Here is a 22,697-nt window from a genome sequence, read left to right on the forward strand (position 1 = left end):
TTTAGGCTATAATCCATTTTGAGTTAATTTTTTGAGAGTTGTAAGGTTTGTGTCTAGGTTTTATGTTTTTGTTTTTGTTTTACTGGCATGTGGATGTCCAGTTGTTCCAGCACCATTTGTTGAAAAGACTATTTTTTCTCCATTGAATTTCCTTTGCTCTTTTGTCAAAACTCAGTTGACTATATTTATGTCAGTCTATTTCTGGTCTCTCTATTATGTTCCATTCATCTAGTTGTTTATTTTTTCACCAATATCACACTGCCTTGATTACTGTAGCAACACTAATTTTTTAATATCATCTAATACCGTGTCCATATTCACATTTCCTTGTTTATCCCAAAAACATCCTAGAGAAAAAATCTGTGTTGGTTTTTTTGAGGTAATTTATTAGTGAACAAACTTTAAGATCCTAAAAATTAAAACTAACAATAAAAAAATGACAATAAATGAAAATATCCCATTATCTATGACCAGGACCCAAAGATAGATTGAATGAATTCACTCTGCCATAAGAAAACAAAAAGATCTCGGGACTTCCCTGGTGGCACAGTGGTTAAGAATCCACCTGCCAATGCAGGGGACACAGGCTCGATCCTGGTCGGGAAGATCCCACATGCCACGGAGCAACTAAGCCTGTACACCACAACTACTGAGTCTGCGCTCTAGAGCCCGTGAGCCACAACTACTGAGCCCATGTGCCACAACTGCTGAAGCCTGTGCGCCTAGAGCCCGTGCTCCGCAACAAGAGAAGCCACCGAAATGAGAAGCCTGCACACCGCAACGAAGAGTAGCCCTCGCTTGCCACAACTACAGAAAGCCTGCGTGCAGCAGCGAAGACCCAACACAGCCAAAAATAAATAAAATTTTTTTTTTTAAAAGAGCTACCTCTTTGCTAAAAAAAAAAAAACTCAATTAAATAATTTTACCACTCCTGCGATAATTTTTAGAAAGCAATTCAATCTGAGTGAAGGGTAATCAGGGCTCTTATACTACTTTATAACCTCCTATCAATTAAATCTTAAACGCTGCCTCATATTTTATGTGTTGTCTTATCTCATTTACAATTAGTATATTACAAATGTATGTGGAGAATAGGAATTCATGGTCTTAGCAAGATACTTCTTTTTTTAAGTCATAACATCTCAAAAGTTTCTATGAGAATTAAATGTTATTATATATAAAGTACTTAGAACAATGCCTAGCACATCTTAAGTGCTGTAGAAGTATTATCTATAATTGTAAGATAGGAAAAGATGTTAAGTTTAATGTGAATAAAAACCTCCTAGAGGGTTTGTGTTTATACATTCTAGGACTCCTTTCCCAGAGATTATGAGACAGTAAGTCTGTGTTGGTACCTAGGAATGTGCATTCTAATAAGCATCTCAGGTATCCTGAGAGAGGTTGACGGACCACATTTAAACAACCGGTGACACTGGATTTTAACTGAAAAACACCAGAGAGACTTGGTATGTCATAAAAACAGAACAGATAGTATGAGAAAAGTAAATGTCCAGCCAAATAACAAGGAAATCAATTGGCAATCTTGAAGGTCTACTATGTATACAGTGACCCTTGAACAACATGGGTTTGAACTGCTCAGGTTCACTTATATGAGGATTTTTTTTCAGTAAATACAGTACTACACCATCAGAGGTGGGTTGAATCCTAGGATGTGGAACTGGGGATTCAGAGGGCTGACTCCTGATTCCATGAATTTTCCACTCTTCTGGGGTCCCATAACCCCCGTGCAATTCAAGGGTCAACTGTACTAGGAAACAGGGAATAGGAACAAAGACATAAAATACAAAATTCTCTGTGTGTGTGCAAACAAGGTAATCCCTTCCCTTACAGACTCTGCCACTCCACAGGGGTCCCACGGCACAACCCTTTGAAAATTTAAGTAATCATAACAGAGTAAAGGGGTAATGAGAAAATAATCACATAAAAAAATAAATATTTTTTCTTCCAAGAAACCATACAATGAGTTGTTTTTATGAGACAAGGTTTGAGGAAAATGTGATTTGCCATCTTCTGAGGGTCGTTTCTAATTGGAACTGAGCAGTTGGCTTTGCAAAAAAAAAATAATATTGCAGGGTTTATGCCTTTAACCTTCATTCATATGGAAATTGCAATGAAGTAGAGTACAATATATTTCTGTAGAATAGTTTTTCCAAATCAATTGATGATAGATTGATATTTAATTGACTAAATATTTATAAGTGTTGACATACATAGATATATATAAACATAGATATATATAAAGTTATTTTCACTTTTTTCCTATTAGTAATTAAACTGTTTCATAAGAAACATATACTGTTTCTTCATACAGAAGAAATGCAAGCCAGAGAGGTCTCAAGGAAATAGCCTAATATTAAGTGATCTAAATAAGAAGCTGTGGAGAGGCCTCCATTACTAAATGGAAGAAATCACTCAAAATGAAAACTAAATAAAAAGCGTGTCTTTTAAAGCAATGTTGTTTCCAAGCTTTGCATAAAACTTTTCAGCGATTTCAAAGAAGCTACTGGTTTTCGTTGAGCACTGTTTGTCTTTGCTCTAATTAGATCTGGTTTATAGATCTTATCCCTGACTCTGTCATCAAATCGTTGAATGACCTTGGGATAGTTTCTTGCAAATGCCTCAGTTTCTCTGTTTACAAAAAGAGGGTAATAATCCTTGACGCCTTTACACTTCACTGATGTATTTCACAGATTAATGAGTCATGAAAGCTTTGAGGTGCTCTGATCAAAGGCACCGTATAAATACAAAGAATTGTTATTATTTACCAGTAGCTCCTTTTTATTGTACCACTAATGAGCACTGTGGTCAGCAAACTTATTAGAGAAAAAAGATATAGGAGGTGAACATTAAGAAGGCTATTTCTCTCCATAACCAGATATAATTTCTGTTACCATTTATTGGTGTTATGCAGACATATTGAAAATGAGGTTTCCTGCAGTCTAACAGTTCCTGTTGGAGAGGTCTTTGTAAATATAAACAACATTCTGGATTTAGAAGCTTGAGCATCCTGGCATTTTCCTTGGATTTGTGCAAATTCTACATAGAACTAACATTTCAATGAACTTGATAGATAAGACACAGCATCAAAACGTTTTCACTAAGATATTTTCTCATACACCTCCTTTTTTTTCATTTTAATGATTCTTAAGCAATTTCACTAAGTCAATCTCTCTCTCTCTCTCCAGCTCTCTCTCTCTCTCTCTCTCTCTCTCTCACACACACACACACACACACAAATTTCACATCACTTTTCTTTGAAAATGAGGTAGTCTAAATTTTCACTTAGAGAAACCTAGAGTCAAGTCATTGCTTTTGCTAGAAAATTTCAATTACATGAATATAAATTTATTTTCTGTTCCTTTTCAAACTATCTTCCGTTGTACCGTTCTAGATTCTAACAGATTAAACAGTACAAACGAGCCATCTAAATAGCAAAAATGGTACCTATTCAGTACATGTTTTGAAAGATTTTGTTCTTTCCAAATTGATAGATGGCACAGAATTATTATGGTACAAATCAAATTTCCAATGATTGAAGATAAGTCTCTAAATATTAGCAATAAGATAAGCAATTTTATTTTACTTTGTTCTCCCTAAAAGTACATGTCAACATCTTCTTCCAAGAATATATTTAGACCACTTTGGGTCTCTGATAGGCAAGAAGGACTACACCTTCTCAAAGCCTTGGCAGTCCACCCATCTCTGAGCAGTGCTCGTTCTAAGCCCCGGGCTTCTTTCCCATCCAAAGCTCTATCCTAAAATAAACGAAGCACTCAGCCACTAGAAGCACTTCAGCTGAAACATTTGTGAAACAAGTCCATCCTTCCATACTCAGGGTAAATGAATTTTTCATGAGCTAAGATCTATGTAGAAAAGTTTTCATGAAAATCTAGTATTTTTTAAAGGAGAGTTCTATGGGCTGAATTGTGTTCCCTCAAAATTCATATGTTTAAGCCTTATTTCCCAGTGTGATTGTAATCGGACAAAGGGGCCTTTGAGAGATCATTATATTTAGATGAGGTCATGAGGGTAGGGACACCATGAAGGGATTAGTGCCCTCTTAAGGAAGGACACTGGAGAGATTACTTCTTTTCTGTCTTTCCCTACCATGTGAGGATACAGGGAGAAAGCAGGCATCAATAAGCCAGGAAGAGGGCTCGCCCCAGAAACCAACCATGCTGGCACCCTGATCTCAAACTTCCAGCCTCCAGAACTGTGAAAAACCAAACATCTGTTGTTTAAGCCCCTCAGTGTATGGTATTTTGTTATGGCAGCTGGAGTTGAAGAATACAAAGAAGAGTGGCAACATTCGGTCATGACTATACTGTGATTCACTTTGTTTACTCTTAGATGACAAGTCTAAATGGATTCTTGACTTCATAAAAATATAATTTAGGAAGTGAAAGGTTCAGATCTTTTTGCAATTATTCATTTATCCAATATGTTATGTATCAAATGCCCATTCAATAAATATCTAGTTAGCAAATATTGAACTCCACGCTGGGTGTTGAGAAGAAAGACACACAAACAAACAGAATGAAATTCCTAACTTCCAGAAAGGAAGAGCATGATAAAGAGATACACCATTTACTCAGAAAATGCAAGCAAAGTTGTGAGAAGAGATACATGAACGATTGGGCTTCCTCAAGGAAATGACAGTAAGATGTGACCAACTAGGGACTGTGGACAAGAATTTTTTTTAAATGTGGCATATATTTGGGGAATGACAGTCTTTTTTTTAAAGTGGGAGAAGGTATGTAAGGTATGAATTCACTGGTAGGTAGGGTGAAGATATTAGTCAAATTTTTTAAATGTTCTGTATTTTCAAAAATAAATGAATGATTATTTTGTAATTCATTCTTTCTTGGATGTTGTTTTGCCAGCACAACTACAAGGAACGCCATTGAGTCTTTAAGCTATTGTAAATATGCCTCAACTTTGTTTTTCTTGGTTTAACCAAATACAATATGAAATAATGTTATGTGTTGGTCTACATTCTCTACAGAATAATTTAAAGAATGTCAAAAGCACTTAATTGGCCTGGAATTTCACTCCCTCCGAAATATAATGTGCCAGGTGAATGATATAAAATTTGAACACTGTGAACTGCCACCAACAGTATAGTGTGATGGTTAAGACTGTTTAAGTTTGAATCCTGGCTCAGCAACTTATTAGTTGTAGAACGTTTCCCAAGTTACTCAGCCTCTCTGTGTCTCAGGTTGCTCTTCTATAAAACGGAGACCATAACACTACCTTCTTAAGGCAATTGTGAGGTTAAATTATGCAAAGTTCTTAGAACAGTATCAGTAGGTATGCAGTGGATGTTAGCTATTATATTATTAAAGAGCCTTTTTTTCTGATTTGGATGCCTTTTATTTTTCTTATCTAATTGCTCTAGCTAGAACTTCCAGTACCATGTTGAATAGAAGTGGTTAGAGTGGGCATCTTTGTCTCATTCTTGATCTTAGAGGAAAAGCTTTCAGCTTTTTACCATTGAGTATGATGTTCGCTGTGGGCTTGTCACAGATGGCTTTATTATATTGAGGTGCATTCCTTCTATAACTAATTTGTTGGGAACTTTATGATAAGTGAAATAAAACAGATAGAAAAAGACAAATACTGTATTGTATCACTTATGTGTGGAATCTTTAAAAAAAAAAAAGTAGAACTCATAGAAACAGTAGAATGATGGTTGCCAGGAGCAGAAGGTAAGAGAAATTGGGAGATTCTAATCAAAGTTACAAACTTTCAGTTATAAGTTGAATAAGTTCTGAAGATCTAATGTACAGCATGGTGACTACAATTATTAATACTGTGTTTTACAAATATTTATATATTTGCCAAGAGAGTAGATCTTAAGGATTCTTACAAAAACAAAAACACAGATGTTTACCAAATCATGTTTTACACTCTAAATATATTACAGTTTTATTTGTCAATTATACCTCAATAAATCTGGAAAAAATAAACAGTCTTTGTCTCTACTCTACAACACAAATATCTTAAAAGTAATTTAGGTGATATGCATGGAAATACCAAATCATAACACTCCACATAATGACATTAGAACTGTATTAGAGAAAATTCATATCAAGGAATATTTATATGTCAGTAGTATCCATGATAATTTTGCCCAGCCAGTTATCTGTAGCATTTATTCATTCATTCATTCATCAAAAAGCATTTAATGGGGGTAGAATTTGTTTCCTGCCAGGTCCTGTGTTTGGTGTTGAAAATAAAAAAGATATGGCCCTTCTGTAAGTGATCTCATGGAATAAAGCATAAGTATCTTATTTATTTAAGTACTAATATAAGTGTTTAATATTAAATATGGGAGTTCCTTTCTCTTGAAAACCATGTAGTATTCTCACTTCTTATTCAACACAGATTTTCATTTGCTGGTGTAAAATTGATGGCTGAGTTTCTGAAGGAAGTTGGGTTATACAAGAACATATCTATAAGGGAATGGGAATAATTGGTCAGAGGGTGGAATTATTAAATCACCTGTCAATCTGATGTGGCTGTTTTGTTTCAAAACTATACACAATAAAATCATGTTCAGTGTGGCATTCTCAATATGGTAAAATTTTTAACAGTTACTATATAAAAAGTAACATGCTTTGCTTTAAAACCAACAAACAAGAAATGCTTTCATCAATATCTTTGTTTCAGAAATGTTCAGTTGTTTTACTATAGGTAAGAATATCTCTGGCCAAAATGAACAATAAACGATTGTGATTGGATTAGGTTTTCAGAGCAAAGATAACATTACTAAAATGTGTTTATTCATTCTAGATGGTAACCTGTCTCTCCTTAAATGCCAGTCAGCCTTGGCAAGAACGCCTCCATCTGCACCATTTCATTTCCTGAACATTCTGGGATGTTCAGAATGTATGTCAAGCAACCAAGGAGGACTTACAAGGTAAATAAATAAAATGGAGGCAAAATAATGAGAAATTTGAGTGCCGTAAATTACATAGTAAATTTTTCTTGTATAGGCTTAACCGACTGTTAAAACTGAAAAGGATTCCATGAGCCTTTTAGTTTGTAAAATTATATTTCTACTCTTTAGAACCACTTTTCACATTTATAATAATATGGCATTTTTCCCGCTTATGTTAGAAAAGGCATTGAATGTCAGACACTTACAAACTATAAAAATGACAATGTCATTGTCATTTCCTTTGAAGTAACATATGGAAAATCACTATTGCTTTTTTTTCACTATGAAGTAGTTTGTTCTCTTCTCTTCCACCTTATAATATTCGTTATATATTAACTTATATTTAATGTAGTATTTAAGCAATGATAGATGAGCTACTATGTTGGTTAAGTAAAAAAATAGAAGTTTAGCTCATGTAAATGACTCCAGTGATTTTTAAAAATCCATTTTCTCTCCAAAAAGTTTCCTATACTAACCACAGAACAGAATATATGTTTCTGGCTTACAGAAAAAAATACACTGGCTAATGTGTTAAAGTATCATATGAAATGCATCTTTTATGTATAGAGATTTTATTATAGATTTTACATTTTTACATTGTCTCTCATATTCAAGAATCAGACTTCAGACTTGAGTGTCACTCACACATACAGTCATATTTCATTCATGCCCATTGCCAAATGCCAGGCAGTTTTAAAGAATTTAGAAAAGTAGCGTTAGCTGCCAATACACACTGGCAAGCTTTTCAGAATGCTTCCCAGGAAGACGCTTAATTCAGGCTAACATGCCTAATCCACCACTACTCTAAATGCTTTACTTTATTGTTACAATCAAGATGAAAACATAAAATAATTTTCCCTGACTACCATCGGATACTACACAAGTCATTTTAAAAAGCCCTTAAAGCATGGTTTCTTAACTGAATAAGCTAAATTATGGAATGTTTATATTTAAAATTCAGAGGAAAACCTAGTTACATGTAACTGATTAGGGACAGGTACATCACATACAATACATATTAAGAAATGTCCAGGAAAACACTGCCTCCTGATGCTAAAAAGGAAAATTAAATTATTTTATTTCCAATTCAATGTTTATTTGAAAGACAATGTATTACTGTTTCCTTGGATTTCCTCTGTGATTAAATCTGTTATAACTATGCACTTAATTGATTAGTTTTATTCCTGACTGGATAATTTCTCAGAGCTGAGTCACTTCATAATGTCTTTTCCACAGTTTTCCAATATCAGTGGGATATAAAAAGTCAGCCCAAATATTTCTAAAGTAGCTTTATATACTTAAGCCACTAAATTGCCCTATGGTAACAATAAAAAATAATATTTTATCATTTGCATGACCCTGGAAATGTGATCTTCTAATTGACCCCAAGAGTGTGTGTCCCCTGCAGTCCAACACTGCTCTTTGGTGGTATCCCTCATAATCTCATCATGGCCTGAGGTGCCCTGCTGTCTCAATTGCCTTGTACTAGAAACGTCAACAGTAGCATCCTTCTGACTCGGTTGCAGGACCAGCCTACCTCATGTGGACTGATTAGTGGGGAATAACAAGCAGTCCCATTAGTCACCAGATTTCACAGGCTCCCACCTTCATCATGAGACCTCAGCCAAATGCAAAGTTCTCCTCCAAGTACTTCTGGAGGTCCTCAGTGAGTAACTTACCTAAGCTCACCTAAGAGAGCTTAACCAGGGTGACTTACCTAGGATGACGCTCCCTATTGTTTCAGGTGTGACTGTGGCATTACTGACATCAGTGTCACATCCCGATGACTAAAGGTAGACTCCATGAGTGATTTTCTCATCAGTTTCACATCAGAATCATGGGAGGGAAGTGATGCTGGTCCAGCTGGGCTCTGTGACACACCCGCCCACACCTACACACACACACACACACACACACACACACACACACACATACAAGCACACACAATGCTTTTGCAAAGTGAGAAGGCAAATTCTTCATCTCTCTGTGTCTTGTTCTGTTTGGAGAGGAAAAAAGTGGTCCCACAATAGGTGTGCTTGGGGCCCCAAGGTGTCACAGAGTTTACTAAGAGAGTTCTCTCATTCTGCACAATTTTTTTCTTGTTTCTTTTTTTTGTCCCCTCCAAGATGCATATGGAGTGTCAGGATCTCTATGTCTGATGGGATTTCATGTAGTAATCCCTTTAACAGACCAGTCCACATGGTAACCTCTTAGTAAATTCCTTTAATATCTTTTTGTGATCTAGATTCTTTTGTATGCACCACCACAACAAGGCCCTATAATTCGGGGCAAGAAGCAACCAACCCAGTCCTCATATAAATTAATAGGTATAGATAAATAGTTTAAGAGAAGGGATTTACCCAGCAGCACTCACCACATCTGGGATCAGCCCCCATCTCCATTTAAAAGCTTTGACTTTTTCTAAGTGCCAGTTCACCATTACAATAGCAATAAAAAGTAAGAATAGGTAACAGTCTCAACAAGTATATAAAATGACTCATGAGAAAAGGAAAACATTTACTACCAGGCACTTGCACACATCTCATTAATCTCCACCACAACCAGAAGAGGCTCAAATTTTCAGCCCTATTTTACATAGAGGTTCAAGTTCACATAAATATCCAAACCAAGGAGAAGCCACGAGCTCTAATACCAGATCTGAAGCTTTTTCCCACATAGAATGCTGACTTGGGTGTTCAGAGAACTTCCTGACACGGTGAGGCTGAGAACATGATGAGCATTGGCCTGAGAAGGGGCCACAGAATATTTTCTCTCTCTAGTGCCCCGCCGTTTAATGAGCACCTATTTTGTGCTGGATTCTTGACCACTAGCTCATCTCATCCTGCTAACAATGCCCTGAAGCGGATCTCACTTCCACCCATTTACAGATGCAGAAACCAAGCTCAAGGGGCACAGCAGGTGAGCTTTCCACTCCTCAGCTTACCCTTTACAGGATGAGGATATAAAATCCACAAGCTACATATCCTAAAGGAATCCATGCGCTGTTCTTTAAAGCATGATGGTAAATTGAAATACATACAATGGCACCACGTGGTACAAAAAAGAATTAAATAAATGGAAATGTGGAACTGTTAATGGAGCAGAACATACATCTGAAAATAATCGTTTAAAAAGGGTTATATGCAAAGACAGAGCCATGCATTTGTTTTCACCTCAGTGTCTTTTGAGAGCCCTGTCTTGATAAAGATACAAAACATTGTTAAAATAGCCACGACGTGGTGTAATCTTGCTCATGGGATCCTCCACCCTTGCAGCAGCATTTGTTGCCTACTTCTGCAGTAACAAATTATCACAAGTTCTGTGACTTCAAACAACAGAAATTTATGGTTTCACAGTTCTGGTGTGAGAGGTCTGCTGTCCGGGTTGGTTCCTTTGTGAGGCTCTAGGGAACGATCCACTCTGTGCCTCTCTTCTATCTTCTGTGACTGTGGCAGTCCTTGGTGTTCCTTTTCCTACAGATGCATCATTCCACCTCTGCCTCTGTCTTCACGTGGCTTCCGCACTATGTGTTCTGTGACTCAGATGCTCAAATCTCTCTCTCCTTTCTCTACTAAGGACACTGGTCATTGGATTTAGGGTCCAATCATCTAAAGTCAGGATGATTTCATCTAGAGATCTTTAGTTAAATGACATCTGCAGAGACCCTACTTCCAAATAAGTTCATAGTCACAGCTACCAGGGATTAGGCAGTTTGGGAGGACACAATTCAACCCACTACAGGAGTAGTGCCTATGTTAGGAAAGACTGTACTTGTTAATTAGGGTCATTTACTTAAAAAAGCTCAAAATAGATTTAACCTTAATGTGTCCAAGATATTCAGATATAGGAGGCACAAATGAAAAAAATAAACTCTGTTATGGAATTTTCACGCTCCAAATTAGAGAATACCCCCCCCAAAACAAAACAATTTCCCCACAATTCTGAAGTGGAAAATATTTCCACTTGTGACCTGATAATATAAAAGACATCACTGAGAACAGTCTTCCTCACTTGATAATATACTTTTTTCCTCTTTATCCTAAATCAGCTTACCTTTCACAAAAAACTACACACACACACACACACACACACACACACACACACACACACACACAGACCTAGACTTGTGGGATTCTTGTATTTTTATTTAAGATGGATAAGGTGACTACATAGAAAAAATATTTTTCCCCTCTTTGGTAAACCAGAGCATATGATATTACGTTCCACATAAATACAAACTATAGGTGCAGGAAACAAAAAGGATCTCTCTGAAGCCAACACAATCCACAGGCTAAAGATTCCCTTGTTGGAACTAGTTACAACACTGCACAAACTAATTCCCTTAATGGTGACTTCATAAACATGAGATTATTCACATATTTATATGGTGTTTATGCAAATGGGTCCAAGTCATTTCTTAATTTTATCCAAGTAAGTTTATGCTGGTTTCAGGTTTTACTATAGATACTTTATCATATGCTAGAAATTATCACTCTAACATGAAATTTTAAAAGGTGAAGTGAAACTGAGTGATGCAAGGGCTAGGACTGATATTGGTAAGACAGTATAAGCTCTGCATGGTAAAGTGTATATGCAAAACAAGGGGAAAGTCTCAAAGTCGTGGATCAAGCCAGGAAGGGGTGTGCTGCTAAGTAAAATCAGGAGACGATGTGCAGGACCGACATTTCAACTTGTTATTTTAAAAAGCGAGATTATTTTACATTTCTTGATATAGATTTTAGTGCTGACCTGTTCCAGTGAAGAACTTCCAGGCAGAATTATGTCTTTCCGGGCGTATCTTTCAGTCTCCTCGCTGTAAGCAGAGGTGGCTTCACCGTTCTCTTTGTAGAGTCCAAGAATCTTACCAGAACTCACCAGCTCTTCAGAACCCAAAGTCTCCTCCACGATGCTCTCATCTGTTTACCCCAAAAAGATCACATGAATTCCACTCGCTCTTTGTCACTTTAACATAACGTGTGTCACTAAACACACAGTAATTTAACCACCTTTTTTCTTACATGGGATCAAGTTTCATTTTTTCATCATCAACAATTTAGTGAACTATTTATGCTTAATGTGCTGGGAAATCAGTAAAGCCCGGGTTTTAAGATTAAAAACTAACTACCTGCCAACAAACTTTGTCCATCCTGCCATATTCCCAAAGTGAGCAGCGTACAGCTGTGCTTTAATGTCTTTTTCCCTCTTACCAAATACATCTTGAAGTGTAGATACTGTGCTTTTCCGTGCATTGGTATTACATGCTGTTTACTTCAACATCTTACCATGTACTTGCTGTTTTGCTGAAACCAGCTTGGGAGATGAATGGTTTTAGGAGAAGCCAGAGCTCTTGGGTTCATTTCCCGAGTTAGGATCCCCGAGAACAATTCCTGAGCTCTGTACACACAGAGGGACTTTATTTGGCCTGCCTTGTTTATTTGCATAGAAATGCCAGCACTTATATAAATGGTAGTGTACTTCACTTCTCTCTCTAGCATCTGAAATCAGTATCATCTACAAAATGTATCTACTCATCTAGCTAGATGCATGCTGTAAATATAAAATAATCCTCTCTCTTCCAGTCTCTAAAAAAATACTGGCAGGTAAAATATGGAATTTTCCATGCCTTCAATGTTAGGATTTTAACAAGAACCTTGACATTTTTAACCAATGGAAGAGAGCCTCTTTTGTGGAGGGAAATGCAGGGTGCAATATACAGAGAACTGCTGGTCTTCCTTCTTTGCTCACTGTACACTGTATTGCCTTGTACACGTCTTTAAACTTTCTAAGTCTCGGTTATATCCTCCTCTATGAAATACATGGTGAAGTTCCTGACTATTCTATAAATGCCATAACACTCTTGTGAGCTCATAAATGACACTGGAAGACCTATTAGATGCTACCTGTAAATGCTACCTGTGCAAACTGGTGGTTTCAAGGGCTCCAAGCTGCAACGAGTTGTCATATGGAAGGGACATGTTAGGTACACAAGTGCCTTATTCAATGTCTAGCTCACACAAAAAAGGTATTCAATGTATATTTGCTGACTCAGACATTATACTAAAAATATAGAGGCCTGACTGATTTAAAATAACCATTTGTGATGCTTAATTTTATATATCAGCTTGGCTGGCAATGGTGTCCAGTTATTTGGTTAAAAACCATCTAGATGTTGCCATGAAGGTAATATTGTGATTATCATTTAAATCAGTAGACTTCAAGAAAAGCAGATTACTCTTCATAATGTGGGTGGGCCTCATCCAATCAGTTGAAAACCTTAAGAGCAAAGACTGTTTCCCCAAACAGAAGGAATTTGGTCTCAAGACTGCAACAGAGAAAATCCAGTCTGAGTTCTTGGCCTACTGGCTTGCCCTGTGACCTTCAGTCTCAAGAGTGCAACATTAACGCTTACCTGAGTTTCCATCCTGTTGCCCTGCAAAATTCAGCTCCTTCCTGAACTTCATATTACTCTTCCCTGAATCAGCCTGCCAGTCTGCCCTAAGGACTTCAGAGTTGCCAGCTCCCACAAAGATGAGAACCAAATTTTAAAATAGATCTCTCTCTCTTTCTGTTGGTTTTATTGGATTCTGCTTCTCTGGAGAATCCTGCCTAATACATCACCTGAATTAGGATCCATCAGAATGAGGGCTCAAGCTGGCTTGAGAAACAAATTTGCTTCGTTCATAAAGACAAAAAGAAATAAAAAATTGGCTACACAAACTAATAGCAAAGAACTAAAGGGGTGGTGAATCTGGGTGGAAATAAAATTTTTAGGGGGTACTATTCTGTAAATGGGGATCAAAAATGAGACCTAACCTTTAGGGCTGCTATGATGTTTAAATAAGTCAATATTTACCTTATTTAGAACAGTGCTTAGGACTGTGCCAGGTACCCAGTAGGCACTCAAGAAATGCTTAATTAATATTTTTGTCATCAGCATCAATCGTCAGTATCTTCATCATTCTATGTATGTGCTTATCATCTCTGCTGATGTAATAATTAATAATTTAATCCCCATAATTACACCATTGTGGCAGGTATTATATGTCCATTTGGCAGAAATAGCAAGGAAAGGTTAAGAAATTGGCCCAAGGTCACATAGCAAATGGTGAAGTCTAAGCATAAATTCAATAGAAATAATAACCATAACTATTAGAAGACAACTATAATCATAAGTACCTCATAAGTACCATAAGGAGTTATTTGAATAAGTGAAAAAAAATGATTGAGAAAAACTAAACACATACTGAGAAAAAAACTTAATAGAATTATTCCTTGTGAATTTGAAATCACGTATATACAGAAACTTGCACTTAATGTTTTGGTAAAAACTCCAGTGTGGTTCTGGCATGAATTTATATGTATTAAACTAAGAATTTGAAATTTAGGTTTTAAAGGATTACCTTTAAGTTCCTAGATTAATACACATAAGAATTTCTTACCTAAGGAGCCTAACATTCACAAGTATGAATTCTCATGCTAAGACTGAAAACACTATACTATTTGTCTTTTTTCACCTCAAAGAATTTGTTTACAACCTAAGAAACAGTCTTTAAAAAGAATGGCATATAGCCTCATAAACTAGTGAATCCAAACATACGATATGACATGGTAGGATCCTCCAATAGCAAGTCTGTTAAATCATTTTTGCTGTTTAGGATTATAAATTCTATGTAATTATAGGAAATTGGGCCATAATTAATTCCTCCCCCCAACGTTAGCTGTATTAAATATTTGCAGCCATCAAAACTTTACATAGGTCATCAATTAATGGTTATAGTTAGAAAAACCAGGCTAGCATTTGCATGAAACCATCTCAATTAATGTACGACTAATGTTAATATAAAAGACTGGAAATAATTGGTCTCTTACCTTGGGATCCTCCTTGCCCATTCTCATGAAAGAGCTCTGTTAATCGATCATAGAGAATTCTATTATCAACTTGTAGGGGTGCTAAAAGAACATATTTATGATAACTTTCTCATCAGTTAGTTTATAGACATGCAATGTAATTACAAAGAAATTATTGATCATCATGGTTATTTAGTTATTTTATAGGTCATAGACTCAAATTCTGTTCAATATGCTGTCTTGCTCTAAAAAAAGCAAACAAAAAAACCCTTTTGTATATCAGTGATAATTGGAACAATGATTTTAAAATGCATGTTGCAGGGCACTTGTAATGTGATACTTCTCCACTAAAAAGGATCTCATATTCAATGGATTATGACATCTACGACACAAGAATCATTTCAGAATAAGCCATTATAGTTTCTCAAATCATAGAATATATAAGCATCTGATCAAAATGAATGACTGTTTTGCACTAGCTATTCTCTATATATCATATTTTTTACTACAGAAACAACAAATTTAGGTGTTCTTAGATTCTTTTATATGTGCCACTGCAATATAATAGCGAATGTAAGAACTACTGTACTCTTTTACAAGGGTAAAGCAACAAGGTCATGTCACTACCAAAAAAATAATAATAATAATCATAAGAACATGGTTCTAGAAAAGGGTTTAAAGGGTCATTATGTGGATGTCCTACCATTGGATAGAGCCGAATATAAATTATGCCAAGTTGGATGACCACTCCAGTCATACAATTAGAACACAGATACAAACACACATACCTCAAACATGTTCTCATCCCATACATACATCAGACATGTTCCTCCCATGGAGAGGCTGATACAATGTCTGGAGCCCCATGGTGAAATATGATCTTCTGGGTTGCAAATGACTCTAAGTAATATTTGTCACTGTCACTACCTCAATAACCTCTGTAAACCCTAGAGTGCTTTGTAAACTACCAAATATGCATGGTGGTAGGCCCACAAGGAGCAATTTTAAATTGTTATCTTACAACCACACCTAGAATCGACATTAGAGAAGAGGAAACCATCGTATCACTGCACCTCTGTGGTTCAGAACTTAGATGGTGGTTCCATGTCTTCAATGAAAGAATTCAATAGTCTCTGGGTATGGAAATCTCACATGCTGGATGAATTTTATTGAAGAATGCTCATTTTAAACTTGAAGAGCTGAGATGGCATTTGTAAAGTGATAATGCTCCTCGTATGCATAACACAGGCCTCAGAATGGCAGCAAACTGCTTAGAGCAGCATCAAATGAAAGCCAAGTCCTGCTTCTCTATCTGACCAGCTTCCTGTCCTTGATCAAAAATTATCTTCGCTGCCTGTCATGTTGTTAGTGGTTAAAACTTACCATTTAAATTGTAAGCTGCAAAATCTAAATGGAACTGCATGTGTGATCTTTGTCACCTCATTTTCATGAATGGAAAAGAATATTCTGACACAAAAATTACATACTTAATTCTTGCTCACCCTCTCCGCTGACCTCCATCCCATACTGCCTTGGGTATATTTCCTCATCCGTCAGTGGGTCAAAGTAATTTCTGCTGTATTCATTTCCTGTGGAAAGTACATGAAGTAAGGGTCAGTGATTATTAGAAGCACATGAACCAAAATGTTAATTCTGAAATCGACACCAGCACAGAAGGGCCATTTTAGCTACTTTATAAGCTTAATTTTTTACAAGTCTTCCAGGCTTCCCTTTTTTTGTAATTATCATCTTGCAAAAGGTCAGAAAAGGTAATTCAAGAAACAAGTTCATGCTATCTGTCTGTTGCTAAAAAAATTAATGGGGAAATTTTCAAATGTAGACTTTAGAAGAATAATTTGAAATTTTAATCAAATTGTTTCTAGGATATACTCAAGAAATGGACACCACTGGATTATAATGATGTTTAGAGTTCACTGATGACTCTATTTACCCACTTGTATATAATTCACAAAGTATATCATGTCATTGTGTCCAGAATTCCAGTCAACTTAATAACATCGTAATTATGAGAAACTATAGCAAAATTTCCACAATTGCTAGCTGAGTAAAAAGAAAGGAGAAAGAGAGAGGGAGGAGGGAGGGATGAAGGAATAAAAGAGAGAAGAAAGGGAGGGAGGGAGGAAGGGAAGGAGGGAGGGAGGGAAGGAAGGAAGGAAAGTATAAGGGGCCTGTTCACAGGTCTCTTTTGTTATGTCAACTTAAGTAACATGAAGGAAAGGTACAAAGGATTTAGCCAGAAAATTTTATCCAAGACATCAACAATCTCAACGACACAAACCCAAAATTCTCACTTCGCATTTCCCACTTACTTTTGTCCTTATGTCGATAACAAAACTGTAGCATCAAATATGACTTTGTAATAGAGAAAAAAGATCTGTTATCAATTTTCCAAATCTAGTTTCATACTTCCTGCAGACTGAAATGTATAGCAGTCTGTTGCTAGTAATTTGCATTCGGTAAAATGTCACCTACTCTGACGATAACTCAAGTTGCCTCAAACATTGCAAAAGAAATAAAGCTTCGTCAACTGAAAACAACAATAATTTTGAAAGTATTGCCCACAGGGAAGGCTTAATATTGTACATACCAAGTATACTGTGATATCCCATAATATATTTGTTTTAAGATCAAAAATAATCCCAACAGCAGCTCCAAGACTAAATGGAATTTTGATACAAACCTAGGCTTAAAATTTATATTTCTGGACCGGCACATTTCTGCTGTCAGTCTCTGTTCTATCAATGTAGTAAGAACTGAAAATCTGCTTTCCCTTGAGATCTCAATAAAGAAAAAATAAATGTTTCATTTTTGTTACTTTATCTGTCAACAACTGCTAGGCCGATATGAATCTTGGCAGTGTGTAATCAAAGTCTTATGTACTGCAATAACACAGTAATTCTACCCCCTTCACAGTAATTGTTGTTTTTTTCCCCTTTAACACAAAGCACTGTGATACTCTTAAGTATACTCTTTCATATGCTGGCAAAATAATTCACCTTTACTAAAGCAAAAATAGTGGTGTATTCCTTATTACATTGCCATGGCAGCATCAGTCAACTATTGGTGCCCATATCCTGGAAACTCCTCCGATCCAATACAAAACTCCAATCCTCTGTCTACTGAAATGACTTATTAATAAACAATGGCAAGTGAATCAAGTCCTTGGAGAATAAACAAAGTTAAGTCATTTTTAACCACAGGTCTGGAGAAGCTGATTTGGCTTGTAGGTTCTCAGACCATTTTCATCCCTGTTGTCAGTTGAGAAATGAGGGTCTTGCCCAGCTGAGTGAGAGGAGGCCTGCACACCGGGAGCCTTCCAGACGCTACCTCCCCTCAGGGCTTGAGGCTTCCCCACTCAGCTGGAAGATGGGCCCCTTCAAGGTCTCCATACGGTTTCAAAATCTATGCAGAGTGTGCCTTCTACATTCAGTGTGGGTTGAGACACACATGTAAGTTATAAACGCCACTCCTGGAGTGATTTATTTTCTACTTTGCATTCTCGGATATGGCAAATAGCATTTTACAAGTAAAGAATTATAAGGGATCTTGAGCAAAGAGGCAATCCACTGATTCTCTTTAAAAATCCTCAAATTCTATAACATTATGTATTTAGAGGATTCATATATTTTTACAATGTATTTGTATTTTATACTACATTTTACAGTTCCTTGTGTATCGTTTTACATATGCATTATTATACTTGCTGTCGTCTGTCTCTTACTCTAAAATACAAGCTCCATGAGGGTAAAAACATAATCTCTGTGCCTAGAATTGTGCCTGGCACACAGAGGTACTCATACTATTATCTGAATTCATTCGTTAGATAAACCTTTTTTGGAAACTTTTTGTAATACCCAAATCCTTCCATGGTCTAGATGTTGTTTCTTGATTAAAATGAGCCAAAACTTATCACCTTTTTATCACACTATTCCTCTTGTCCTTTCTGTTCCCCATCCCCTCTCTCTTTTCCTTCAAGACCCCCTTTCCTTTGTTGTTTCATTGAGTCCTTCTAGGAACCAAACACTATGTCTGGATTTTAAGAACAAACAGAAAACAGTGGCTCTGCCTTCAGAGCACAGTGCACTGACAGGACAGGGAAGCTAATGTTCAATCCAGTGTGATTTAATATCGTGTAAGGGACAGAGGTCTGTTTGAGTGTGTGGTAGGAGCATCTAGCCTATACTGGGGATTTCCTGGAGAAATATATCAACTGAAGTAAGTTTAAAATGTGATTAGGAATTAGCCATATCAGAAATAAAGGGGCAAGGAATTTTTATTGGAAGGAGAGGCATAGGCAAAGGAAAAAAGACACAAAAGCATAAAGACATGGGAAGCATGTTTTGTTAGTGGATGCTCCCCAATTATTCTCTGCCTCCCAAAGTTACAGTATAATAAAGTAAGTAATGGAATCCAAACTTCCTCAGTGGTCCCAGAGTTGAGTTTTTAACTGATGTTTTTGCTCAAATTATTATTAAGTCGTACAGGGTCACTTTATGCGGATATGATGTTTCAGATCCATTCAATTATTTAAGGTGTATTTACTGAGTGCTTATTATGTGAATAGATCAGCAAAACAAACATTCAAAAATCCCTCTCCTCACAGAGCTTACATTCTGTGAGTGGAAGAATAAAAGCAAACAAATATGTATATTTTACAGTTTATGAGATGGTACTACATGACGTGGGGGAAAAAAGGAGCCAGATAAAGATGATTTGGCATCCCAGGGAGGGGTGGGGCTGCATCTCTCGCATATACCTTTGTTTCAAACTAGGAATGACATGCAGGATTAAATCACGATGTTCTCAGCACTACTGAGATAGTGAAGTGGTAATGTAATATTTATAATTTATTATTTATAACATTACTATTTTGCCAATTTCTTGCTATAACATAAATCAGCTTATGAATCAAATAAGAACCTACTATTATTAAATATTAAAATAATTCTTCCTTTCTATTGTTGTATCTTGCCTTGATGGGCCAATAACCTGAATATAGTAGGCAGAGTTTAAGATGGGAAAGCACATGGAACCTATGAGCAGTTTGGAAACTACAGACTTCATCTTAACAATAGTTCCTTTGCTTGTGTTTCGTTGGATAGGTCAAGATTTAATTAAGTGAGATGGTTTTAGGAGAGGGTATATATTACCAGAAGGTAGGTTACTAATAGGATAAATTCCTAAAAGTGCCCTAATCATTCAGAATATGCTTTTGGATATATCTAAAATCATCTCACAGGAAAATTAACAGACCCACTGAGAAATTCAAAGTAGGGCATTTAGCAACATACATACAACAGGTTTTAATATGGCCGACATTTAACTGCCTGTTACATTCAGATGAATAATCTGACAATTGCATATATACATATATCTGTGGTTCTACATTGAAGCAATTGGGCATGATACATAAACTAATAAATCAGTAAATTGGTCTTTATACTCTCAATACTCTACTTTTGTTTCTAACTTCCTAGAATTAGCTGTTCAATGTTTAGAATCAGCCTCAGTTAGTGCATTTCTTGGGCTATTTTTACTGACTGGGGGAGGAAGGCGCATGTACTTGCCTCTGCCCTTCCACAGATATCAGGTTTTCCTACCCTTTAACTCAGAGCAGCATGGAATGTAATCAGGGCTTTTACTTAAATTACACCGTACGTGAACTTTGGTCAGGAAATCCTCCAGTGTGCACCCATGCAGTTCCTTGGGGGCTATAATAGTGAGAATGAAATTGCCCACCAGAGGAAGGTTAGTGTGAATCATGGGAAGCATCTTTACTCAACGAGGCAACCACTTCCTTTCAAATCAGCCCCATTAGCTCCAGAGAGAGAAGCTCTGAATGCCTCTATCCATTTTTGGTTTATTGGTTCCATTCTTGTCCTCTTCCTGTGACTCCACCTGCTTCAACTCAGCTTTTTATCACCAATCATCATGTTTTTTATAATATTCTGTAAGTTAAATAAACACAAGGCCTGCATGTAAACTAAATAACTAAACAAGTTACATTCTACAATTACAGCCGTGCATGAAAATTTTACAAACTAGGATATTCTCCTGAACATTATTCCTTTTAAAGGCATGAAGCCTAGAGATCTATAATTAAATTTGATTCCCATGAACTTTATAAATAAATTTGGGAAAACTTTCTGCTTTCCCCACTTTGAAAATCTAATACCAAGGTCTCAGGCTTAAATGTTCAGGCACTTTATATATGTGTATGAAACAGAAATGTGGAAATCAAGAGGTTGTAATAAACGGCAAGTTAGTGGGAACTATGTCAAACTCAAACATGCTCTATCTTACGAAATCCACTCAAATACTATTTTTATAAGATTGATTTACAAACATTTTTTAAATTAATGGCAACAAAAGATACAAGGCTACTTTTTAATATGACAATTACCTTAAACCAAAATTTATTATACTAAGTATCAAAACAAAACTACAACAAAACCCAAACCAAAAAAAAAAAAAAAAACCTAATGATGGAAACTCAAACTATGACTTAGATGTCCACTATCAATATTATAACCCAATATTCTCTTAGAAATCTTAGTCAAAGCAATTAGAACAGAAATAAGGGGGAACATGAGCTAAAAGTATTGAAAATAATTATATTTTGTGTAAATATTATTTGAAGGCAATATTTCCATACCATGAATGCATGAGAGATTTGATTGAAAAGCCTTTAGAACAAAGACAATAATTTGCAAAGTATTTGAATAATACCCCGAAAACAACCAGATAATCTTTAAGAATCATTAATTTTTGTAAATACCTATAATAGCCACTTAGGAGATATAGTGATTAAATAGAAAACCAACACCCATCATAAAGCTCCAGATAACTCTCAAAATTAATTTATTTCTGTTAGATTTTCATAGGAATCCCTAGGTAGTCATCAAGAGTATTCATCTTACCCAGGAACTCAAACTGAAAGGCATGAGATTTAACCACAGAGTTAAAAACAGCAAATGGATACCAGTTCTGTTTTCTTCTTTATAGAAAGGCTAACCTGTGAAAATGGCTCCACTGCTCACACTATATTCAAAAACTGGTGCTCTGTTGGACAAATTAGCTTTCTCCACTGCTTATTCTTACTTCTTTTCCAAATCTTGTGGGTATTTGAGATATCAGTGATTTGAAAACCTAAATAGGGTAATAGTCGAAGTTTGCTAACAAGTACTAATTAATTGAGCCATATTCTTTCTTCCCCTAAGGCCCTCCCTCATGGTAAATTACCAGGCATTTTAACTTTCAAACCACTGGAGTGCTGTGGAGTGCATAATTGCTGCAGGGCTCATCTGACGCACCCCAAGGCATTAATGCATCATGTGTTCCTCCGGACCTCAAATCCTTGGAGTTAAAGCGGGTCCCTAAGCACCTAACTTCTAAACAGGAAGATCTTTCCATTACTTAAGTAATAATGATAATTCAAAGGTTAAGTATAAATATATTGTTTTTTATGCATATTTAAAAGTCCTACAAAAGCAATACCAAAGTAGGTGTGTTTTTTTCTTTCTAGTTGAAGCCAGGCACCATTGTCCTACTTGTCCACAAATTTATGTATACAGTTTAGAATACTGCCTTTCAATTAGGAAGGACCTGATATTAGACATCAGTCACCCCCTAATATTTCTGATTGTGCCCTCATTCATTTAATAACTATGTCTTCCCCCCTGCATCTATGATTACTTATACTCATGTATTGTACTTAAGGGTTCATTCAGGTAGTAATATTTTCAGCACACTGTAGCACACTTCAGTATGAAAGCAATCAATATATTGGATTATTAGATTTAGTTTAAACAATATTGATTAATAATACTTTCTCTTTAAAAATCTGGTAACTTATAGACAACTA

The 22,697-nt window shown here is 36.1% G+C and overlaps 1 protein-coding gene across 3 annotated transcripts in view; it reads right to left on the bottom strand.

The window, feature by feature from the left end:
- The window catches only part of LOC307192803 (uncharacterized protein), a 268,351-nt gene that overhangs the window by 197,248 nt on the left and 48,406 nt on the right, over window positions 1-22,697 (bottom strand). For 2 of the 3 annotated variants that reach the window (XM_079934105.1, XM_079934103.1), the window contains exons 6-8: window positions 16,315-16,401; window positions 14,834-14,869; window positions 11,714-11,880 (exon numbers count right to left, since the gene is read on the bottom strand). In XM_079934105.1, coding sequence (XP_079790231.1) covers window positions 11,714-11,880; window positions 14,834-14,869; window positions 16,315-16,401 — 290 coding nt within the window. The remainder of the gene's footprint in view (window positions 1-11,713; window positions 11,881-14,833; window positions 14,870-16,314; window positions 16,402-22,697) is intronic. The other variant, XM_079934104.1, reaches the window with a different exon arrangement.

Source organism: Stenella coeruleoalba (assembly GCF_951394435.1).
Source record: "Stenella coeruleoalba genome assembly, chromosome: 10".
NCBI classification, from domain to species: Eukaryota; Metazoa; Chordata; class Mammalia; order Artiodactyla; family Delphinidae; genus Stenella; species Stenella coeruleoalba.